At 42.5% G+C, this 19,333-nt stretch overlaps 1 protein-coding gene across 3 annotated transcripts in view; it reads right to left on the bottom strand.

Moving 5' to 3' along the window:
* Positions 1-1,432: 1,432 nt before the first annotated feature.
* FAF2 (Fas associated factor family member 2) overlaps positions 1,433-19,333 on the bottom strand; it is a 30,656-nt gene continuing 12,755 nt past the window's right edge. For 2 of the 3 annotated variants that reach the window (XM_083726301.1, XM_083726302.1), the window contains exons 3-12: positions 10,739-10,807; positions 9,982-10,116; positions 8,955-9,031; positions 8,271-8,409; positions 7,629-7,714; positions 7,446-7,537; positions 5,466-5,643; positions 4,501-4,672; positions 2,985-3,128; positions 1,433-2,219 (exon numbers count right to left, since the gene is read on the bottom strand). In XM_083726301.1, coding sequence (XP_083582427.1) covers positions 2,037-2,219; positions 2,985-3,128; positions 4,501-4,672; positions 5,466-5,643; positions 7,446-7,537; positions 7,629-7,714; positions 8,271-8,409; positions 8,955-9,031; positions 9,982-10,116; positions 10,739-10,807 — 1,275 coding nt within the window. In that variant the 3' untranslated portion in view covers positions 1,433-2,036. Of the gene's footprint in view, positions 2,220-2,984; positions 3,129-4,500; positions 4,673-5,465; positions 5,644-7,445; positions 7,538-7,628; positions 7,715-8,270; positions 8,410-8,954; positions 9,032-9,981; positions 10,117-10,738; positions 10,808-18,771; positions 18,916-19,333 lie in introns of those variants that run through there. The other variant, XM_083726303.1, reaches the window with a different exon arrangement.

The following is a 19,333-nucleotide window of genomic DNA, read 5'->3' as shown; positions in this document are numbered from 1 at the left end:
TTTCAGTGCAAATCACATCTTTTAACACTAGTGCCTACTAGAGCATCTGGCAGATGATTTGCCTTTCCCCCCAAATCATATTTGCTCATGCTCTAATTTTGCTAATAAGATAACTAATTAGTATTAAGTTATGCAATGCAGCATGTTTAAAATGAATTGAGCGACTGCAAGATTCACAAATAAAGTAGGGGTTGGGGTGAGTTATGCACATCATTCATTATGGGGTGTAAAAGTATTCTCACGTTTTTGTTTTCTACAGAAATGGCATCAATCTACACTCACTGCTGTGCTTTCTCTTTATGATAAAGGCCCAAAAGGCATTCAGATGCTCTAGAGAAGAGGGCCAGGGCTATGTTTCAGTCTGTTCTATCCAAGAATTTCACATGCTAACCACTTTAAGGCATAAAGCCAATAGCTGAGAAATTATCTGAATTTTTGGGAGTGGCGAGAATTCTTTAGGCAGGGAATACCATCAGATGAATTAGTACCTATGAAAAAATATGTGTAAGAACAGTTCACCTTGAACCTGTATTCCCACAGAAAGACTGTTCTTTTCATCTCCCTTTTATAATCCTTACTTAGTTTTCTTGATTCATATAGTAAGGAGGACAGAAAAATTAGTATTCTTCTGCTTCTGATCCAATCAATCAAAAAAAGAGAAGGGAAGCTAAGTCTGGCAAATAAGAGTAATACTGTATTTCATGAGTCCAGCTCGGATTCGAAATGATGCTCATTCGCAGGAGGCAATATTTTCTGCAGTATATACAGTAGCAAGTCGAGGCTCCTCCATCACAAGGAAACAAAAAAGAGCCCAGCGAGTTCCATGAGCAAGTCTGTGCTCTCAACTTCCATACGCCTAAGAAAATTACACAACTGAGAGACTCCTTGTTAGCTGGAAAGACTTCAGAAGGCAGCTTTCCTGACCTCATGAACATCCCATTGCACTAAAGGGCAACAGGACTGAATCTGCCTTAATACAGGCAACAGCTGCAGTTAAAATCTGCATCTGTAAAATCTGCAGGCTGCCTTTCAGAGCTCTGTGGGCTCTAGCTGCAACACACAGCTCATCATTTAACACTTGCAGTGTCCTCAAGGCAGGCAGATACCATCCCCATTAACACTGACAAAATGACAACCTTGGCTCAACAAAAATGTCTGCAGTCCTTTAAGTTAGCTCAACTTTTGTGTCTGCCTTCCCGTCACTGCTGCAGTTACCTCATGTGGCTACTGCAAGAGACATATCCCTCACTGGCACAGTCACAAACACTCCTCCAGAGTGAGCCAAGGCAAGCCTAAGATGCTGTGCGGAAGGCAGTATCGAGTCCCAATTGCTGCTGCAACATGACCCAAGGGAATTTCGCTACTAAAGCTGTGTGCGCACAGGTTAGGTCAGGCCATCATCTGGGCCAGTAAGACACTTGACAGTCAGAGGTGTTAGCACAGGCACACTAGAGGCAGAGTTTATTACACTACGCAGGCTAACAACCCTGGAGAAGAACCCCTGTGGTTAAGAATGTCAACCAGCTCCTTATAAAACAAAAAAATAAACCAAAACCCACTGTTACCCCCGTTCTCCTTTGGTCATTACAAAGCAAAAGAAATATTTAAGAGATTTATACAGAGTGAGAAGCTGGAAGGAAAGAAAAGACCCTCTGCCCGTCCCTCCCCTACCTGGGCAGAAGACAACCTGGCCCACAGGTACGGTGTCCTTTAGCTGTCACAAGCAGCAAAACGTCGGGTGTTCTAACGTCAGAATGTTGGGGTATATTATTTCCAATAAAAGCAATATTTACCGAGAGCTGCCGTTTCTCCCCCTCTCTCGGGAGGGCAAACCATGGCCCCTCCCATCGGCCCACTGGATGTAAAAGGGGTTGCGTGTGCGTGAGTGTGCAGTTTCTCCCGCCAGTGCAGACATACGGCGTGGCTGGCCGAGGCCACAGAGTCTCTGATCCCTCATGTGTACGCAGCAGTCTTTTAAAAAAAATATTGTATTATAGTGGGAATTTCTCTTTCCATCTCTGTATTTTGGGGAAATGTCAATCGTCCGTGAGGTCCTGCACAAAGAGAACTTCCGTGTGGCTGAGTCCAGCTTCTTGCAGCGTGGGTGGGTTGGGCCACTCCTCTGTCGGAAGGCAGGGCAGGACACGGCGAGGGAAGTTGGCCTCAATCTGGAACTTCTCCGGGCTCTCTTTCAAAGAGAATAGGAAGTCATGGATCACCTACGGAGGTAGTAGACAGTTATTCACCAAATGACCAAATGCCTTGCAACGGAGAGCAGAAAGCAGATCCTCACACTGCAACACTCTTCTGTGTTTAGGGAAAGAATACCCAGTAAGATGGCCATTTTTTCATCTTAGATGAAGGCCTCCATGCAATCACAACATACCTAATTTATATAAAATGTTACTTGAGCAATACGTTTCCTCATATATCCACTGTTACTAAGAGCAGAACTTTTCATGGAACACTCATGCTGAAGGAAATTTGGAGGAAATGGAACAGTGTGGGAGAAGGTGCTGGAGCCTACAGGGGGAATGGGGAACTCAAACTATCTCCACCCTCTTTCCTCCAGCAGGAGCCTCCATTGGATCTCAGTGTCTTGCGTGAATTGAAGGAGTCCTTATATTCATGGAAGGGACAGTCGGGGTCCAACCCACTCCTTCCTAAGGGCCTGCATGATGCAACAGAGAGACAGCCTAGTCTCCATGTGGGAGATCCAAGTTAGAGTCCCTAATAAGTTATAAAGCAAAGTGAGTAGCCCAGGGTGTATTTCTTTAAGGGTAGATCATTGGTTAGGTTAAGATAAGAGGCTTTGCAAAAATGGTAAGGATATTACTGCATTGCCCAGCTCCACCATTCCTTCAGTTCTGCATACTGGGTCTCCCCTTTTTATCTGTATGAATCGCCAGCTGCTAAAGCAGATTCAGAGCTCAATTTCTGCTCCTCAAATAATTCTCAGCCACAAAATTTTGCCCCATCCTTACTGCTAAAGACTGTGTAAAATGGAATCGCCTCTCCACCCTGGAGTCATTGGGCATTTTGAAGACGATCTTGACACTTTCTGGGTCATCAGGATGCGGCTCTGGTGGAAGGCATTCAGATTTCCGTTCCTTCTCCTCCTGCAGAGTCTTCAGGGATAAAATGGAAATGTGAAGAAAGGGCAGCAGCTCCAACAGTGTGACAAAAATACAAATAAAGCTTTAGCCACTAGATCAGCACAGCAACAGTCAATGGAACTAAGCATATCAATAGTTACTGTCACCTCATCTCAAATGGGCCTCAAATTTAGATTGCCAAGTCATATTCCAATATGCAGAATTCTGGCAAGAGCCTTTATAAGGTTTGCATGAAGGTGTGGAGTGTTCATCAGTAGGAATAACCCAGTTACTGCATTCATTTGGAGTCAAAATGTTCACTCAAGAAATCACTCACTGGAACTCTTGCTAAGTGATGCTCTCTGTTGGCACTAACTAGGCTATACCCAAAGCTTTATCAGTCTTCCAGAGAATGTGTAGTATGTGCACTTGTTTCTGGTGCCTTGGTCCAAAGGAAGAGAATTGTGAAGAACTGCATCCTGGGATGATGGAAAGTCTATTATGAAAATACGAATTTAGGGCACCCTCCCACCCAATGGTGCCTGTAATGAGCTTCAACTGATAATTCAACTGACAAAGTTTATTCCTATTAAAACATGTGTTTCTGCACGTATTCTAAAATAATCTATCTTTCAAATAGAATAATATGTGTTAATGGGAAACTTCTAGAAGAGGAAGACTTACTTGAAATCTCATACTCTAATGCAGGCACACAAAAAAGTGATCTGAATTATAACCATCAAGAGAATGGAAACTAGTAAATGGATCTGGCAACTAAACATTGTTGCTTTATTCTGCAAGTAACTGCTACTTTTAAATAAATACAGTGGAACTTCTAGTTACAAACTTAATTCGTTCCGAAGGTCCGTTCTTAACCTGAAACTGTTCTTAACTAGAGGCGTGCTTTCGCTAATGGGGCCTCTTGCTGCCGCTGTGCGGCTGGCACACGATTTCCGTTCTCATCCTGGAGTGAAGTTCTCAACTCAAGGTAACTCTTCCAGGTTAGCGGAGTTTGTAACCTGCAGCATTTGTAACTCGAGGTACCACTGTATAAATAAACTGTATTAATGGGGCAGGGGGAGAGAGAAACATTATGTGTGACATGATCTGAATTCTCTAAAATAAACTACTGTTCACTGATCAGAATTTTAATGGATTAATTTACAGGATCTGAATCCTGGCTCATACTGTACTATGAAATGCAGACTAACCAACTAGGAGTGGTCTTCCACAAACTAGTAACTGCTCCCATTTCCAAAGTGCCAGTACTAAATTTGCAGTAATATAAGGCCGTCTACAAGAGCCAGTCATTCCCACCTGCATTCATAGCTGAGGCATCTATTCTTATTATGAAAATTGCACCTGAGACCTGTGATTCACTGCTATTGACACATTCAATTCTCACCCGCCGCCGTCTCTCCTCTGCTAGCTTCTGCTGCTGCACCTCCTCCTCCTTCCTCTTCTTCTTTTCCCGCTCTTCCTTTTTCTTGCGGTCTTTCTCCTGATCAGCCCGTAATGAAGCCAGGTATGCCTCATCTTGTTGTTGTCTAAGGACCTGAGTTTGGTTTCTCTCTTCTCTAAGATAAAAGGGGAAATGTATTAGTGCCAACCTGACAAGAACTGCTACAACGCCTAAAGAAATTTCAGATTTTTACTAGGGGAAAGATGTATTTCTAGCTAGAAGGGTTGTCCCAGTGATTCTGCTTTACGACTAGGCATAGCAGCATTTTCTTATTTGATACCAAGTAGTAGCAGCAGCTTCTACCAGTTTCTTGCTTGCCCTCTCCCTCTGTTCCATTTGCTGGCTCAGTGGAGTAAGTAGGTGGGCAGCAGCAAAGAGCAGCAAGCGCCTCCACTTGTGGACCTCTACTGGGCCCTTGCCCATGCTGACCTATGATGCTTGAATCTTAAGGTGCTTTGAGACGCAAGCAAGAATCTGGAAAAAATACCCCACGGCTAGTATCTCTAAGAAGACAGCCTTCTCTCCCTGTGAACAGCATCAGCAGTCCACTTCTTCTTAGTGACAAAGCAACCTGGTGAAATCAGCAGTATGCCAACTAGAGTTAAGAACTAGAGGCAATCTCTTCCCATCCAACACTAAGACACTATTGTTGAAAGCCTGCAAACTCTCTCAATCTGTTATATCCTACATTAGCAATCTGCCAGCAACATATATGAACACGAGTCATATAATTAAACAGATAGCTGCAGTTTACGGGATATATATTTTTCTTGTCTTTTACTCTATGCCCAGATAATTAAGTCAGGTTGAGCAGTTGGTAGTTTTCCCACAGAAAAGGTAATCACAGATTTAATGAAGCACTGTAAGGTGGAGTGTGCAGATGGCATCTCTTGTTTTTGACCTAGTACCTTTCCAGGCGCTCAGATACCAAGTATGTCTGGTTGGCATCCATGATGAATGTCAGCTGGTTAATGAGGTCATCAGGTTGGATGAGTCCTTCTAACCTCCCAACTACGGTCATTCTACGATCTTTCAGCATGATCATTGCCAGGAATGGGTAGGTGTTCTCACGCAAAGCCTGTGACACTAAGACAAATGCATACAATATGGTCAGCATTTGCAATCTTAGCATATAGGGCATTTACAAAAAGATGAAGCTGCATTAAACTCCGTCATACAATTTATCTAGCCCACTATTGTCTACTCTGGAAGTGACATTCTATGGTTTTGTGAATTGTCTTTCTAAGCCCTGCTATCATAGATCTTTGTGTATCCAGGCATCAGGGATTCAACTTGGGACCTTCCAGAGGGAAGTCATGTGCTCTGCCACTGAGCTGTAGTCCTCTCCCTAATGCAACATGAAGACTATTCCAACTTTCAGCTTCTACAGTTCTTCTACACTTTTAAGAGAAAGTGGCCTTCAGTTCTCGACATTTGGGGTTCTAGTCCAACAGCAAATTCACACTGGAGATCTGGTATCAAAGGCATATACACAACCTTCCTAGAAAACCCATGTTTTTAATGATCAGCTGCATCAGACAAAAGGAAACCTTTTCAAAATTCAGAAAGGAGGCACTAGAGAAAATATTAGAGAAAGCGATCATAATTCAGGGCAATGGTCTCAATAGTTCTGACTTTAGTAAATGAAAACGCATTCACAAGCAGGGAGGAGGGAGTCATCTCAAACAGACATTGGGGAAATCAGACTGAATAATTAGAATTCAACAGTTTTCTGCCCATGAACCTCCACACACCATGGCATGTTACCTGTCCAGTTTCTCATTAAACTAAGACACAAAGTTAATGTAACAGTGGCAGGGGACCTCCAGCTTACAGACCCAATTGGGGATAGTAGGGGTCCTAATTCGGCACATGAGGCCATTTTCTTCAAGACATGCCCACCTGCCCCATACCCGATTACATATATATGGAACCAGGAAGCAGATGAGTGCAAAGGAAGAATCCTGAGGCTTAAAATGCATTTCTGGTTGCTTGGCATGTAGAGCTTGTATCTGCACCTTTTAAATTTGATGCCAAATGCAAGCCCCATGGTTTCAGTCACTTGCCTCAGTTAACACTATGCACTAAAGCATTCTGCTGTTGTTTCTGAGCACTCAGCAAAGGCAGCTCCAAGTGTAGTATGCTGGAGTAATCCAAACTCCCTATGACTAAATCCTGTGTGTGAAGTAGCCAGATCAGCTTTCTCCAAAACAAGCATAGCTGCAACACCAGGCTAATCCACTTAAAGCATTCCTGGCCACAACTGCCACCTGAGCATCCAGCACCACACCCCATGCCACAAATCCAATTCTTCAATGGGAGTGCCTCAGACGGGCTGTATTTCTATTCCATAATCAACACTCATTTCCTAATAAGCAACAGCACTTCCATCTTTTATAACGCAAAGGCTCCTCTTCCACTCTCTGTACAGACACTGAAGATGTTGAGTGTCTAGGAATGCAACTTTGGGGGGCAGATCCAACAATGTGGCCCTGCTCCTGTTTCAACATGTGAGTGACATGCAACTCACATGTGAGCACTTTAGAGTTGGGTGGCTCCAGCATATCGATGACTGGCACCCGCAAATCCCTCCTAGCTGTTTCATGTAATGGTTTGTTTCCCGTATAGTAAAAGGGGGCAGAATAAAATACAAAACAGACACAACAGCTTATTTTGACAGCCTGATCCTAAACACATTTGCTTGACTATATCCCACCAGTTCAAAAGCATTTCTTTTCATTATATAAGATTACAGTTCAGGGCTGCAATCCAATGCATACTTACTCTAGAAGAAGCACCACTGATTAGAGTGGTAAACATGCATAGGACTGGGCTGCAAGTGTTTATAAAATGTTACATTAAGGCAGAGTTGTAATCAAAACACGTACCTCTATATCCTTCTGGTTTATTTGTGGAACAAGCCCAGAAAAGCATCCTTGTATTTATGAGGGCGATCACTTCAGGTGCACAAAGGGTGTTGCTGTTTGGAAAGGATAAAAGATTAACTCACGTGAAACCGCACCCAGAACTCACACCACCATTTATAATAAAAAAAATCTGAAGTAACCTACCGACAGAATTCGTCAGTGTCTTGATGGTCATCACCATGAAGGTAAACAAGGAGGAAGCGTAGCTCCCTCTTTGCATCATTCAGTGCCTTGAGAGAAGAAACATAAGGATGTTTTAAAGAGATGAAATCTGGACAATTTGACACTGTGCTCAAGTGAAAAAAGAAGTGTAAGGTCATCAGATCATAGCATGTACACAAAGACTATAACAGTGCTAATGTTTTTGCCAAATCATGCACAGCAAACCTTCCTCATTCATTCATTCATTCATTCATTCATTCATTCATTCATTCAACCTTCCTCATTGGATAAGGAGCACTGTGGCTGTGCTAGACCAAGTAGTGAGTCTTTGATATGGTCTTCACCCAAGGCAGACTGTTCTATTATTAGCACTAATAGAACCACGCATTTAAAAACTGAAGTTACTGTATTAGCAGAGTGCTTCTTTTTCCAATACATTGTAACATAGGCAACAGTTAACAAAACGTAACTTCCAATTAAATATCTCAGGTTACTATTTTATATTACCTACAATATATGTCTACAACATTTTGCCTCAAGGGATAACTCAAGATTACTCTTCCAAGAATCTCCACTTCAAGACAGGACAACACAACGTAACTCTTTGACATCTCTTGTACCAACCTGACTGTATGTTCCCTGGTAGAAAACAGGATGTATTCTTCCAAATTTTTCTTCAAATATATGAATAAATGAAACAATATCACCAACAGGGTCAGTGACCCGACTACGAGGATCAGGGCGTATGAAACGCAAAGCAAACCTAGGAAAGAGTATAAAATTGAAATATCAGCTACTGGTTATTCTAGCACCTTCAGAACATGAGTGGGATGATTTCAGTTTTACATTTGTTTATTTATATATGTTTCTATCACCTGTATTTACAACACAAAAACCCATATTAAAGATTTCTTAACAAAAATCAACCATGCTACAATTGTTGTGATATTCCAAGTAAACACCTTTGTTTAGAAACATTGTTAGACCATACCAAGATTTCCAGAGCCCAGCAAGTTTGCAAGATTTCCAGTGCTAACTTGTCTTTATTTTATATTGCTAAACTTTGTTTTGCAATCATCTAATGACTAGAAACAAATAGATGACCTAATCAATGCCTGAGAACGACAAAGTGGGCCTTCAGAAATTGGCCACTAATCTACAAGTAAACCAGTATGTAGTCTCCTGCCCACATCTGCCATAGAATATTACCTTAACTAAGGAGTAGTGGCAAACTTCAGAATAAAGCAATAAAGTCAACATGCAAACTCAATAAACTCAATATGCAAACATAAACAGGTGTGCACTTACCTAAATATATCAAGTAATGTGTAATATGTAAATCGGAATGGAAGCATTATCAAATAGTAACCCCAACCTAACAAGCCCTGAAATGACAAAGAGAAAGTTAGGTCCTTATCACGGCATTCCTTTGAAGTACAGTGGTACCTTGGTTTACGAACAGCTCTGTTTATGAACTATTCGGTTTATGAACTCCACAAAACCAGAAGTAGTGTTCCGGTTTGCGAACTTTAGCTTGGTCTATGAACAAAAGCCGAACGGTGGAAGGGCACCGGCGGCAGGAGGCCTCATTAGGGAAAGCGTGCCTTGATTTAAGAATGGATTTTAGGAATGGATTAAATTTGTAAACCGAGGTACCACTGTACCAGCTTAAATTTATTTTATCTTGAAGCAGCCATGTTAATGAAATATTTTAGCACACATTTGGAAACTGATGTCTTGTTATTTAACCTCAGAGATACAATTCCTAGATGTTGGTTCTCATCAGCAACAAGTGTTTTTCTATTCCTTTCCCCCACCCCTCACCCCAGCTTGAGGCATATTGAAATAATTGCCAAATGTTTGGCTTTTAAGTATCATTTTCCTTTGCTGTTCTGCTTTTCGTTTTTACAACAGGACAACAAAAGTAACCACACAGCCTCTTATAGAAAAGAAGTCCCCATTCAAGCTAACATCTGTGCTCTCCATTACCAAGAAAACCTGCAGGTCATACCTCGGGTTAAAGACACTTCAGGTCGAGCGTTTTCAGGTTGCGTCCCGCGGTGACCCGGAAGTAACGGAATGGGTTACTTCTGGGTTTCGCCGCTCGTGCATGCGCAGACGCTCAAAATGACATCACGCTCATGCACAGAAGCAGCGAATCGCAACCCGCGTATGCGCAGATGCGGGTTGCGTTCTGCTGTGGATGTGAACAAGGCTCCGGAACGGATCCCGTTTGCATCCAGAGGTACCACTGTAGGTGCTTTATTGTTTCATAGAACTGACCACAGAGAACAAATGCTTCCCTAGTTAAGCTAATCTCAGTTATAGAACTTGCCCTTGGTTGCGGCCTTGAAACAACATAGCTGTAGATCCTGTGGTCAGCAGTGTTGACCTGTAGCGGTCTAGAAGGTGGTGGATTGAAGACACTTGGGACACCCTCTTGCTCGTTCAATCGGTCCTGAACAGCTGCCTATGGAGGGAGTAACAAGGACTGGTTAGCATATTTTACCTATCGCACAGAAAATTCTTTTAGAAAGTATATAGACAAAAAATAAAAGGATGACTAAGATATCTAATACTGTAGTCAGGAATACAGCTTTGCTGAGCTCTCTGCATCATCCCCTGGTCATCAGAATTCCACAGAGCAAAAAATAAAAATACGGATTTATTCAAATTAGGGAAAATGCTAATTTTATATAATCAATATCAGTAGAGGCTGCAGAATTCGATTTTTGTGTGTGCAGAATCTGGATCCCCATTGTTCATCCAGAGTCTTTGTATGCCCTCTGCAAGGGTGGTGCAGAGGATGGTAACAAAAGAAGGGGTCTTTTCAGGGGTGGCTCTGACTTTGGCCTGACTTCAGAGGCTCATAGTACTGGACCAGAAGCTTCCATTAGTTGAATGGGGAAGGAACTTTTGTATATCCACCTTCCCCAACCACCCACACCCCTGCTCCAGAGGGATAGTGGGAAGTGCCACAGAAGCATATTGGATCAAAGAGCCTTTTGTCAGAGGAGAAAAAGCACTGGATACCATCTACTGTTGGTAAGCAACAAGTGCAACAAGCAAGCAAGTCCCAAGTGAGACAGTACCTCTATGTTCCAGTTGTGTTGTTCCAGTGTATGACGGCACTGGTCCATGGACTCTATGCCAGTCAGGTCCTGGGGGCAAGAAATGGGGTGGAAGAACTTAAGTCAAAATAATAAACAATACAGTCCTTGAATCAAATTTTATTTTGTTTCTCATTTAAGCCGCTTCTATTCGGAAATCAGAATTCAACAAGGCATTTGTAAACAAACTGCCTCACAAAAGGAGCAAACATCAAACTTTGTGAGTCTTGAGATTCTCTTTCCACAAGACAATTGGTCACACTAGAACCTGAGAAACCAGGATTCAAATTCCGACTCGGCCACAAAGCTCATTGGGTGACCTGAGCTAGTCACTGCCTCTCAGCCTAAACTACCTCACCGGGTTGTTGCGGGGTTTAAATAATGGAGGGGAGAGCCATGTACGCCACCTCAAACTCATTGGAGATAAAGGTGGGATATAAGTGCAATCAATCAAAAGAATAATTTTAGAATAGAATAATAATAGAATATATATATATTCTATATATATAGAATAATAAAATTATTCTGATTTCTCCTTCACCTCTCTGAGCTCTTATTTCTAAACAACAGTCCTACTAGAGTTACAGCACTGTGATTAAACACTTTACTGCTTTTCATTAGCACTTCTTTTTCCAGTTTATTTTGAGCTTTTAATTTATTAGCATTCTCTGTCCAAATTGTGATTCATCTCCAATCTGCTCTTTGCAGACGTGAGTTCCTACATGTATCATCAGAATAACAGTAGGTATGTGTAATGGTTATAAGGGGTTACTTGTGCGTAAGTTGCCGTTACTTTTGGCTAGATCGCCTGGCTAACCATGCCTTGGCTGACAGCCCTCACTCCGTGGCTGTTCAGTCGCTTGCAGAATCCGTCAGTGGGCGTTTCTTGAACCTCTTCCAGCATAGAAGCTGTTTGACGCCAAGTCTCCGCCTACTCTCCCTGCACGGGACTCTTCTGCGCAAAGAAGGAGTGGACAGAGGCGTGCCCGTGCTCTCTCCACTGGTCTCGGGTGAAGAGTCTTGGAGACCCCTCTCCGAATCCTCCATCTCCCTCCCTTCTCTACTGGTGTTACGTTGAATTCCTTCCCCCCTGCTCCGGCATCGCTTTGGAGCCTTGCCTCCACCTCTCGCTCCGATGTCAGTTCCCTGACAGTATGCTTTCAACCAAGGATATATTGCCACTATATGTAATGCCACACTGCACTAACAGAATGCATGCAGGCACACAGAAATAATTCAACAGAAGCCCTCAGGCTGTAGCATTCCACTCAGCTAGTTAGGCTGGTATTCCTGGTCTTGTTTCATCTTGGCTCAACCTTCAATTGTGCTGGACATGTGAGGTAACAAGCTTTGCTCTGCAAAGCAGTGAATTATCGCCCAATTAGTTCTTCAGAGATAATTTCTTATAACATTCCTAGTTAGCAGCATAATACTTAGAAGAGCGTAATTCTTCCTCTCACAACACTGACAGAGCAAGTCTCACAAATAAGCTTCGGAACAGGATTTACAATGCTCATTCCCTAAAAATTCAACTAATTTAAATGCCTTTCTGAAACATATTCCTGAATGGGCATGTGCACTTACTGCTTCTTCACATTGCTAAACTGACAGTTGACCTTTTCAGTGTGCTTAAAATGGTACTGCTGCTTACCAATCTACAAAGTTCAAAAGCTCATTTGCACTCTGATACAGCTAGAACTGCTGCAATATGCAGTAAAATTGGATGCCAGAATTTTCTCTGTTCAAAAGTATGTAAAGGACTGTAGCAGCTTTATGTGACAAAACAAACTCTACACAACAGTGTTTTCATACAGGTCTCAATAGGGGGGTTGGGCATTTCAAACTATACACAATTTAGCAAGAATCCCTCTTTAAAACCCTCTTTTCTCCCTATAGGTGTAACATAATGCAGTTGTCGTGTCTTGTAAGCTTTCTTCCTCAGAGCCACCATTACAACAGATGGGGACAACAGCCTACATGTTTCCATGTCTACTGGATTGCCATGCAAGTGTCAAACCTGGTATATCTTCTGCCAAATTTGGCATTCTGAGAATCTCAGCTTTTGTACTAATGTGTCTGTGTGTATAACATTTTTCACAGTTATCTGTAACTACTTTACTCAAGGTCAGAATGAAAAACAGGCACAAAACTAACTGCTAATGCTGTTCTCTTCAGTGTTTTTTTTAAAATACTATTTTTATTAGTTTTAAATTACAGTCCAATAATAGCCTCATTATAACAATACCAATTTATAATACAATTATTAATACCAATCATGCAAATACAGAATTATATAATTTATTTAAAGTGCCCCCCCTGCATACTAGATTTGATGATTTTCTTTAATTCTGTGTTCTAAAGTCTAAGTAGTTTCAATTACATTCCGGTAGTAGTAATAATAATAATAATAATAATAATAATAATAATAATAATAATAATCCCTTATACAACAACTGCAATATTAGTAACTTCTATTCGTATTGACACATTAAATGATTTATAAAGCTTCAAGTGAGGAACTCAAACTATATCCTTGTTCTTCCCGTGTGTAGCAATTATTCTGTCTGTAGCATTTCTTCTTGCCCTTGTAAGATGTTATGTCTCCCCCCCCCCCACCCCACCCCACTTGTTGCTGTAATGCATCATGCCTAGGGTGGAGCTGATATGCCATTGTTGTTCCAGAAATTGCTCCATCGCTCTGTCCCATGCTTCATTGTTTTGCACTGAGAACTTTCACAACAGCTGCAAAAGTTGTTCTGTCCCAGTAAATAAACTGTTTTCACTATTTTCCCTCTCAGCCTGGGAAGAAGAGAGGTCTGTCAAACTGCAGATGACTCAATATGGAACCTTATCAGTTCCTTGGCAGCTCACAAACTCCTTTCTTCCAGCTGAAGATATATGGCCAGTTATCCTTCCAATTAAATTAAATTCCAAGTCGTCTTCATTCAGTTCACTTCGTAGATAATAACGGATGGGGAAGAGTCAGCTCTAAGTTTCCATCGTAAACTTGTTGCAAAATAGAGCTTCCCTCCCTTTTTCCTTTTTTTTTAACACACAGTTCCATTTGATGTTATATACCATATTTATAATCCAATTTCTTCCATCATCACTTGCACAAATATAATTTGAACCAACATTCAGGGGAAGGTTGCTGAATCGTAACTGTAGAGAAGAAAACTTTAAATAAAGAAACCATAGGTTCCCCACCCACCGTCTTTTGCATCAGATGAAGTCTTATCTCAAATTCAAACCTTAAAGTCCTTGCAGTTGGTTTGTTCTACAGTTTGTGATCTCATCTCTTCTAGCATGCGCCTGTATTTTAGACCAATTAAGCTCTAATTAACAGGAGAACCTCTGCTTCTTAATGGCGGCATTGGAGGGTTTTCAGCAGACAAAGTGCTTTTGCACCTCCCACATTCCATGCCAGAGAGCCAGGTACCCAGAAAAATTCTGGGGGGAATTTGCAAGGATGATTTACCCTCAATCATCCTTGTTTTTCCTTTGCCTATGATCTCCCATTGTCATGGGGGCTGCCTCTATTAAGGCAGAGTGGAACCAGAAGCCCTCTTCAGTGTTATAACCATGGAACTGCACAACATTTATGAAGCACTGGAACATTTCCCACACTACTGTTTGTAAAGATGCAATCCGAAACAATTCTGTATCAGCTAACTCCTGCAAATATATTCCATGGCTTAAAGATGGCTATAAGATCAGATCACTAAATCTGATGGGTGCATTCTCATCTTAGATTCCAGTCGTCAATTTCGCCTATTCACTGGTGACTTGAAGGGCCTCTTGCATACATACAGCAGGAGCCCCTTCACAGAAGCCATGGAAAATAACTGGCATATCACCAGCTATTTTCAAAGGACAGAGAAAAAGGCATTTTAATTGCCTGAAATAATGTTTTTTGTTCATTTTAGTTTTGCAGTAAATGAAAATGTTTAACATCGCAGTAGAATATGCCCCTTGTGGTCAACTGTACCATTCATTCCGATGGGTTTTTCTGGTTAAATGTCCAACAAATGGTTTTACTAATAAAGACGATGAATAAATACCTTTGTATGTATATTTCTAACACAAGAATATTTACTGCTTTGAGGTGCAATTCAGAAGGTGCTTAGACAGACACACTGAGCCAAGCAGAAAGGAGAGTGGACCCACAGTAGACACAAAGCAGCTAGTGGCACTGAACTACCTGATCCAACGGGGTTCAGTGCAAAGCGAAGGTCAGTCAAGTTATTTTAGCATTAGAGACAGAAAATCCCACAAGTCCGTCTTCCCCTACCTTCCCCATATGCCATGGACCCAAACCTGACCAGGCTTGCAACTGGTATTTAGTAAAAACTTACACATGCTAAATGCATTCATACATTTAACATCACGTCTGGTTTTGCTCTATGTCATACAAGTGAAACATTTCCAAGAAGCCTGTAACTAGCTCTGCTGTTAACTCCCAAACTATTGCCAAATTCCAGAGAATTATGTTTCCAAGGTGAGGAGCACCTGACTCTAACAGAACAAAAGCCTTTGCCAGGCTAAGAATTTGTTCTTGTACAAGTGCAGCAATCAAAGACTGAACATGATATAGATGACAGATACAATTTGGTAAAGTTTCTCAGTTAATTTAAGGAAGTTGTTTTTCTGGATACCAGCTGCAGGTTCACTTTAAGTTACAGATGGGATATACAATGGTATTATCAATAAAGTTCCAAGTTTTAATTCTCAGTTATTAGTAAGAGCACTTATTACCATGGGCACCAAATCCTTTAATTTTGTGGTGAACCTACAGACCATACATACATGGCTAGCTGTCAGCCAGTCCAATCAACACCTCCATAGGTAGGAGGCAATCCAGGGCTGGACAGTCTCCTGACTGAAGGATACCTTTGAAGGTACAGATCAGACTAGCCAACAGTTGACCCAGTCTGTACTTTCACTTTGAAAGGCACAGATGTGGGCCTCATTCTCTCCACCCACATCGTGCAATGCCGGACTTGACAGAAAATGTTGTCAGCCCTTTAATTCAAATAAAATTCAAGGGGAAAAAAATAAACCTCTCAGCGTTCTCCCCAAATTTCTACTTTAATAGTAGCTAATTAAGTATTGTTTTACATATTTTTCAAGTCACCATCCAACACTTGTTTGGTTCAGAGCTGGCCACTTCCATTCTAAACAATGAGGGAAATACACAGAGACAAGAATAGCATTTACATAGGATGTACAAAGAAAATAAAATTCCATTTATCTGGAACACTGTACCTATGCATGAAACTGAGCCTTATAACAGTGATATGCAGACTCTGTAATACAGGGTGCAGAATCTTCTCAGCCCAAGGGCCACACTCCCTCTGGGGCAGCTTTCCAGAGGTTGCATGACAGTGATGGGCAGGGCCCAGAAGAAACGTCTGCAGGGCAGCAGATGTGAATCTTATCTTTGTACAACAAGCTACATTCCAGCCAAGTAAAAAACCTGAAGTTTCTACACACCTCCATCTGGGCAACCAAGAGACACATTCTAGCCAGACAAAAGCACTTGAGGAGGGAGCAGAGCCAGTGTGGAGTAGGGCCTAGGCAGGCCTAGAAATCAGATAGAGAGGCCACATTTATCTCCTGGGCTCAAGGTTCACCACGCCTGTTGTAAAATATTTTTGAAGGAAGGTCTGGAAATACATTACTTTAGACTAAATGCATATATGGTCACTCTCTTCTCCCCATTATAGCCAATTTATGTTTCTAAAAGAAGTCCTAACAAAACCATATATTTTCGAAATTCCCATCATTTCAAATGTATGTAGATAGTTTCAATATACACCAGATCAGCAGTACAGTCACCTGCTCAGCATTTGTTCTAGGTGAGCAGCTGAACAACAAACTGCACCTACTTGCCTATTATACATTTCCTATTATAATGTCATAGTATCATTTTTTTCTGGGCCAAGTGAGTGGTAATATAATAGCAATATTTTCAGTTCTCCCTCCATCTCTTTATTTCAGACAAGCAAGAACAGAGCCACAAGAGCCACTGGCCCAGTACTATATCCCTCCACCCCAAACTGCCTCACTTTTTTTGCTCAAAAAAGTCAAGTACAGTGGTGTCTGCCTCACATCAATGGTGAGGTAAAGATAAGGTGAGGTAAAGGACACCTGGACCATTAAGTCCAGTCAAAGGCAACTATGGCTCTAAGTTCCGCCACCTACCAACTGGCATTTCAAAATGCAACAAACACACACTGCAAAGTATGTGGCATTTATCAAATGCCCTAATATGGCTTAAACTGAATAATCTCTTCAAAGTAGTACAACTAAGGTAATTTAGCAGCTTTAGAAGCAAAGAGAAAAGAAGGATTGGAAACTTAGAAGAATGAGGGGTGTTTGAAGAGTACTGCTGTGTATGGGATAGGTACTGTAGACTTGCAGTTAGTACATTTAAGAAATAGTGAACATTACATTTTGATTTAATTGTTAATATATTGTGATTATTCAAAACAATAAAGGGAGTGCTTTCACCCCAATGTGCTCTCCCAAAAGGCAAAGACAAAAAAACCAAGCCTCCTCCAGAAGACAAGAATTGACTAAGACCCCTGACAAAGAAATGTTAAATATAGGTATAACAAGAGAAAATTGGACCTTTGGGGGAGGGGAGACAGAGTAGTTGCTGTTCTTCCTCAGCCCCATCTCCATCCAGCTCCCCTACAACAGTGTGTGGATTTTTTATGAAATGCTCAACTCACCATCAATAATTCTTACTGGAACCTCCCACTTCTGTCAGCAGTGAGAGAATTAAAAGTTGCAACCATGCTAAAAATGTCAGAGCAGTACAAGCATTCTCCACTACAGTCGTATGGAAGGTTATAATGTTAATAGAAACTGAAAGGTGCGGGAGGCAGTCTTGCCCATGACTTAAAAAGAGCAAAATGCCAATCAAAGCATTCAACCCTGGCTAAACAGAAGGCCACTTGTGCGAAGAAATACCACAGTTTAAGTTATAAGCCATCATGGGAATGAATCCCCAACATAGTAGTAATAATAATAATAATAATTTATTATTTGTACCCCGCCCATCTGGCTGGGTTTCCCCAGCCACTCTGGGCGGCTTCCAACAAAGATGAAAAATACTTTTAGGAAATGCTTTCTACTTTTAGGAAAGTCCAAAATATACTCTCTCAATTGTTTATGCCAAGTGGTGCAAGACAGTTTAAGGCTCTCTATGGAATACTAAAGTGCAGGAAGAGGGAGGAAACAATCTCTTTTAAAAACAATTACAAAGAATTGCAAATGTTGCTTGGTGTTCTAAAGACAGGGAAGAATCTTATGCACTCATATTTGGCAGTGGAGACTACTGGACTCGGTGGAATTTACTTCCAAGAAAATATGCTCGACTGAGCGCTATAGGAGCTTGTAATTGGGATTCTCCTCGCCTCTTAGAGCAACCTTTAAAAATAAAAAAGCAGGGGGGGGAGCTCCTTTTTAATAATCAGCTTAGCAACCGGGATGTCCCTCCCCCATACAGGTGTACTGACTCATTTCCTGTTTGTTGCTCTTAACCATCACAACGCATAATATCTGCGGGTGATTATTTATTTAAATGGTACGCTGCGGAAGAGCACAAAACAGCGAAGCAAGCTTAACTGCTCGCAGGCCGACCCCACCGACTATACGTTGCTGGTTCCCACCCCGTGGCCATACCCGCTTTGCAGGGGGGTGGGAGGCAGGTCCAGGCGGCGGCCTCCCTAGGCTGGCAGCCATCAGGCCACCGATGGTTAGGCCGAGGCCGCTTCTGCCGAGCGCCCCCTCCGCGCCCCGCCGCCGCCCCCCACCCAGCAGAAACCTCAGGCCGGCCAGCCTGCTCTCCTCCGCCCCCCAACCCCCGGCGCCGTCCGCTCCTCTTGGCCGCCCGGCGCGCCGGGAACCCACGCGAGGGCGGAGAGGGGGCCCAGCCTCCCGCCCAGGCGGCCGGCCTGGCTCAGCCCGCCGCGCCCCCCTCCACCGGCCGCGCCCGCGTCCAGCACCTGGAACTGGAGCAGCTTCTCGGTCTGTTCCGCCGACAGCTCCCGCTCCTCCGGAGCCGCCATTTTGCTGCTGCCTCTGACCTGCAGTTGCGTCACTCCGCGGAAATGACGTGACAATTCGAAACTTCCGACCGCGTTCCGCGCGCGCCGCCGCCGCAAACAATAAAATAAAAAGAGGGGTCTAGAGTAGCTAGTGGAAGCTCGCAGGGATTGGGGGAGGGGAGTTATAATGCAGAATTTTCCGCTCCTTCTTGGTGCTGCGTGGTTCGTTGGCTTTTTTTTTTTTTGTTTCCTCTGAGAGGAAACTAGTAACAAAAGTTAATAGTTGCCAGACTTTGGAGAAATCTAACTTAACTTTCAGCAGCCTCCTCACCCAGCAATAAAGGCAACAGCGAGGACAGGAACTTATTCTCTTTACAATTTCGTCTGAAATGTGTGTGTGTGTTAGTTTCAAAGTATTTTAGAAGTATGCTCCCCGTTACTCTTCTGCGGCTTGGAGGGATGTGGTTGGGGAACAGCAGCTGGCAGCACTCTTGCATTTTAGCACGCTCCTGGTACCGCA

The sequence above is a fragment of the Podarcis gaigeae genome, assembly GCF_964106915.1.
Source record: "Podarcis gaigeae genome assembly, chromosome: 2".
NCBI classification, from domain to species: Eukaryota; Metazoa; Chordata; class Lepidosauria; order Squamata; family Lacertidae; genus Podarcis; species Podarcis gaigeae.
This window is presented reverse-complemented; position numbering and strand designations above follow the sequence as displayed.